Source organism: Jaculus jaculus, chromosome 10 (genome assembly GCF_020740685.1).
Source record: "Jaculus jaculus isolate mJacJac1 chromosome 10, mJacJac1.mat.Y.cur, whole genome shotgun sequence".
NCBI classification, from domain to species: Eukaryota; Metazoa; Chordata; class Mammalia; order Rodentia; family Dipodidae; genus Jaculus; species Jaculus jaculus.
The window spans coordinates 34,675,876-34,681,406 of record NC_059111.1 but is presented as its reverse complement, the minus strand read 5'-3'; the positions used below and the strand labels follow the sequence as shown (position 1 = coordinate 34,681,406).

Sequence of the window (5,531 nt, the reverse complement as noted above, 5' to 3'; positions counted from 1 at the left end):
TGATTTAGTCCTTGGCTCTCCACTCTTCATCCTGCTAGAGCCAGGAAGGGGTATCTCTGGGGATGTGAGCCCTCATTTTGTGTCCATTGGATGGAAGGCAAAAGTTTTTCTTTGCTTCTTCTCAATTGCCTTCAGATCAAAATACCTTCACACAATGGCATACCTTATGGCAGCACACACTACAGTCTTCTGAAGTGGGTTGTTTTTTTTCTTCCTAGTTAGAATTAATCTTTCCATGATCTTCTTATCGCAGAAGCTTTCTGCAGAAAGGCTGAATTGGGAATAGAACAAGAATTCACCGCTCCTGGCTCCATAGCTCTAGCAGCAATTTTTGACCAGGCTGCCAATATGGACGCCTGAGGTAATGTTACAACGTCAGCTACATTGCTCTCCTTACGCATACACATGTTACAACTTTTTTGAGACTTCCTTTCCTTGATCATTTTGCTTGGTTTCTTGTGATGTGGTAGTATTCTCACTCTGGCCTCCAAGGATGTGGTAGAAAGATCATATTTTTGTTCAAGGTATGCATGTCTCTGGAATCTTGCATAAACCTCTATTTTCTCACCATCACCATTAGTACTCAATTTGTGTTTTTGACCCCAGTCTTGTCGAGTCACCATATGAATTGGAGGCAAGATTTCTGGCAAAGGAAGGACTGGCTCCTTCCGTCTGGGTTTTGATGGAGTCTTGAACTGCTTCTTTGGGTGAACTGTACTGCTTTTCCTAGGACATTCAGGTCTGCTACTTGAATAATTGATGTCTTCCATGGAAGAAATATTTGATTCCATTAGATGCTCTATAGTAGAGTCCTGGAGAACTGGGACCAGCATTATAATCACACAGTCCTCATTTAATTCCTCCTTAAACACTTCCTTCTCCTTAGTATCACAAGTTGCGTTTTCCATTCTCAGGGCCGCAAGGGGAAGACAAAGCCAGGAACAATAAGGGTACTTACAGTCCTCCACAGTTCTCTTGCTGAATCTGACCTTTAAAAAAAAAAAAGGAAACGCCTTCTTCTACTTCCTGTTACTCAGAAGAGCCCTTTCCCTGCCTCCCTCCTCTTGGCCCCCTTGCTATTTAACAATGTGATCATTTTATTGGTTTTAGTAATCTCAAACCCATATCTTGATACACATACACAAACAAATCAATAAAATTTTTTAAATATTTGTATTTATTTGTGTGTGTATGTGTATGTTTGCACATGTGGTTTTGGTGCAGTTGTGTTTTGATCTGTTATCTGTGCCTTATCTGGAGTTAATAGGCATGTGTCCATGTCTTCCCAGGCTAAAAAGTTCCACACTACACTTGGCACCTGAACATGAGAAGAGACACTTGGTGCCCAAAGTGGAGCACTGTAGAACCAATGACTAATTTGGAAGGAGCAATTGCATGGCCCTGGCTATGAATAGCAAGATGTGCAACTGTGGCTCACAGTGGAGCAGCCATGGGGGAGCTGAGACATGGCAACCCCTCCATAGGTGGTGTGTCGTGGTGTGCCTTCTTGTGGTGGTGAGTATAGCATGAGTCCTGCATATGGGTAGTAAAAACATATAGCTACAATGGAGCATCAGAAGGTAGAGTGTGGGATGGGGGGAATCCCATGGTGCCATCTTCCTCTGAGTGGTATGAGGTTGTATGTCTGCTTGATGTGTAGAGTCCACAACATGAATTCGGGGATGTTCTGAAAATGGATGAAGGCCTAAAGCAAATACGGATGTCCCTGAATGTGGAACATAGAAAATGAGAATGTCAGCATGGCTGTTGCTACATGTAATAAGAAATATATCTGACAGCTGCACAGATAGAATTTGATCAGGTAAAGGGGGAATTGCAAAGGGAGAGGCACGTGTGGTTTGTGTCTTCTGCAGTAGTCTCTGATTTGGCAGATAAATTGGACAAGACAAAAGAAAGAATGAGATAAAGGTGATAGGTCAGGTCCACAAAGTAGTGAAGCAATCTAGAAGAGATAAAAGAAGGGCCAAGCAGATGGAGAGGTCTTTTGGGGGTCACTCAAAGGCAAATGTGGCATGATTTGTGTTGAGCTGGAGTTCCTAACCAAAAAAAAAAAAAAAATGACAGAAAGCCAAATGTAGTGCTCTTGAGCTTCTGGAAAGCTTTAAAATCAGAATAGTTCTTGGAAAACATAAGTGATAAATCAGTGCAGGTGAAGAGACTCATCTTGTCTACAGGTGGGGAGTTATGCCCCCAAAATGAGTTATGACCATTTCTCTCTTGCAAAAAAGTATGCCAGGGGTGGAAATGATCGCCTAACCTGAGGCTATCACAGTAGCCAGGTTTACTGAGACAGAAACAATAACCAAGGCTGCAGCCTCAGTTTCAGGCCTCCAGGAGATTACCAAGCCAAAGGATGAGGAAAGCCAGGACAAAGGCCAGACACCACAGCAGGCTAGATAGCAGCCTCACTCTCCTTTGGACTTAGCCCAACAGCTTATGTGGGCCCCACTGAGCCCATTAGGGATGTAAAGATACAAGGGGTCCCTATGAAAGCATCCTAGATTTAAGAAGCAAAAGGGCTCATGGAAAATGTCTATAGATTATAGAGGCCAGATATATAGTCCTCCCATCCATGGTGCCATCTCCAATGTTGCTCATTTGATGGTGGTAATCAATATGCTCTCTTCATGCTGTATTGGGCCTGCTAACACTGTACTTTAGTATCCACTTAGCTGCTGATTTCTGAGACTAACTGATGCCTGCTTGTAGTGGGTGGTGATGGCCCTTGGAGATCCTGTCCACCCTCCATAAAAAGGCTTCATTACATAAACATTATAGTACTAACCTCCTGGTGTCTGGCATGTTTAGAAAAGTATCTGGGAGGGCAATAAAGAAGGCAGTTCGAGTTTAGATGAAAGAATCCCACATGGATGAAAAGGAGCACCCTGAAAACCTGAAGGTTGTTGAAGAAAGATCTCAGTGGCAGAGGTAGGATACTTCCCTAAGGGTGTTTGGTTAAGGAGGCTCATGAGACCCCAAAATGAAAAATAAAAAGCTTTTTCTACTGCTATTGGTTACATCCCAAAACTAAAGTGTAAAAGACCATTATTGAAGACAGTGCACATTTTGGCTGAAAGACATGGAGAAATCAGGTTATAACTGAACTGAAAGCTTCCCCTCACTGGCTAGCTTTCTTAGTGTGTATTGCTTCCCCTCACTGGCTAGCTTTCTTAGTGTGTATTGCAGACTACTGGGGCAGAATTATTACCAACCGCCCTGCTAAGCTGTGGAGCCCACCTGCTGCATTATCAGCATGCCAGGCAAAAGGTACCTGCTGTGTGATAGTGGCATGACTGTTGTGTACAGCCAACAGCTTTCCAGTTGGATTCAAGGCCACTCCACAGCAGGTGTTTATGTCTGATAATGAAAACCTGGTCATAAACATAAGGCAGGAAGATTATAGGCCCCAACAGAGAAGTAAGAGCTATTGCTTTGTGGAACTGATATGATGTGCTAGCCAAATTGCCTTAACCTCTGTACATGCACGCATAGAGTATTGTTAATACTGCTGCTGCCTTCAAAGACTCAACTGGTCAAGCTGCTGAGACTAACTGTTTCTGTGTTGTAGCATCCCAATTTTTAGCTATAGATGGACATTTATCTCACCCTCATTCAAGTCTCAGGGAACATCAAGGAAGAGGGGCCATGTATAAAGAGTATAAGAGCTGGAGAAAATGGGGAATGCTGTATAGAAAATTCCTTGAAATAGTCCTTTCTGGAGGGAGGAGGGAGTCAAGATGTCAAGAAGTCTGGGAGAGATCAAGTTTGAAAGCCCCTCTCTAAAGCTAAAAAATAAAAATGAGGGGTAAACACTTCCTTGGGAGAGAGACTTTCCACCTGCCCTACAGAGTGGCCTGTAAGTCCTTCAGTGTGCTCCAGAAATGCACCTATTCCCTGGGGAGGGGCACTTTTCAGCGATGCAGTTGCCATTTACATCATCCATTATTCCTGTAAGCAACACCTCACTCTGCTCTTTAAGTAACTCCAATAAACTCACTGGTTCACCAAACCTGATTTTGGGTCAGTCATGCTGAGGTCTGTCATGTGTGTCCTATCTGGACTGAAAATAGACATGTGTTCACTTCTTCCTAGGATTATCATTTCACAGGGAAAAGGTCAATATGTTAGTTATAGTTACAGGTACCAAGATACCAAGATACTTCTAAGGATTTCACAACTCACTGAAATTTTTATCACACATTATAATAGGTTCCAAGACATTTGAATTATTGCAAAGTAATAACTGACCATCATAGGCACACGTGGGTCAAAGCTGTCAGCAATTGAGAAATTTGGTGATGCTCAGTTACAGATGCAATATATTGCGTTTCCAGGAAAGAAACTTGTACTTATAAAGCTATAAAATGATTTCCTTTTGGCTGGGTAAATAGCTGAGTTGGTAAAATGCTTGCCACACAAGCATGTGGACCTGAATTCACATCCCCTGACCCCGTGTAAAGGCCAGGAGTAATGACATGCAACTATAACCCAGTACTGAGGAGGCGGAGACAGGGTCCCTGAAGTTTGCTGGCCAGCTAGTCTAGTGGAATGAGTGAGCTCCATGTTCAGTGAGAAATCCTGTCTCAAAAAGCAAGGTAGAAAACACCCTCCATCAACTCTAGCTTCCACATGCAAGCACAAACAGTCATAAAGGTGCCCACATACATAGGAGTATGGGAACACACATGTATGAGGGAGTCAGGTAGCTTTGTCAGGTAGTTTGGGGTGACTGGGCCCTTATCTCTTGATTGAAGGAGTTACCTAGATCTGTTTTTCTGTAAGCAACCTGAGCCCCTCCTGGGAGGGAGTTCCCCTTTCCTAGAATTTAAGTCTAATATTGATATGGTGGTTGGTTAAGCTCAGCCCCCAAACTTGATATCATGGCTGGTCCCTTTTGGAGCCAGCCCCTAGCCCAGACCAATCAGCCCTCACTCAGGCTCACCTAAGCCTGAAGGTAAAGCCCACCACAGCAAGGTAATAAGTACATGCTAACCAGCTAGGAGGCCCTTTTTTCTCTTTATTTAATTTTTTATTTTTTCTTTTTATATTGACAACTTCCATGATTGTAAACATTATCCCATAGTAATTCCCTCCTTCCCCTCACTTTCCCCTTTGAAACTCCATTCTCTGTCAGATCCCCTCCCCCTCTCAATCAGTCTCTCTTTTATTTTTATTTCATCATATTTTCTTCTTATTATGATGGTCTTGTATAGCCATAGTGTCAGGCACTGTGAGGTCATGGATATCCAGGCCATTTTGTGCCTGAAGGAGCATATTGTAAGGAGTCCTACCCTTCCTTTGTCTCTTACATTCTTTCTACCACCTCTTCTGCAATGGACCCTGAGACTTGGAAGGTGTGATAGAGATATTTCAGTGCTGAGCATTCCTCTGTCACTTCTTCTCAGCACCCTGGTGCTTTCTGAGTCCTCCCAAGGTCATTGTTATCTGAAAAGAGAAGGTTCTCTAATCAAAGTGAGAGTAGCATTAGTATATGGGTATAAACATTAAGA

The 5,531-nt window shown here is 43.0% G+C and overlaps 1 protein-coding gene across 1 annotated transcript; it reads right to left on the bottom strand.

Annotated features, from left to right (window-relative positions):
- Nucleotides 1-224: 224 nt before the first annotated feature.
- Nucleotides 225-908, bottom strand: LOC101594095 (developmental pluripotency-associated protein 2-like). Its single transcript, XM_004660398.2, has one exon. The coding sequence runs from the start codon at nt 906-908 to the stop codon at nt 225-227; it is 684 nt and encodes a 227-aa protein (XP_004660455.2).
- Between the last annotated feature and the right edge of the window lie 4,623 nt (nt 909-5,531).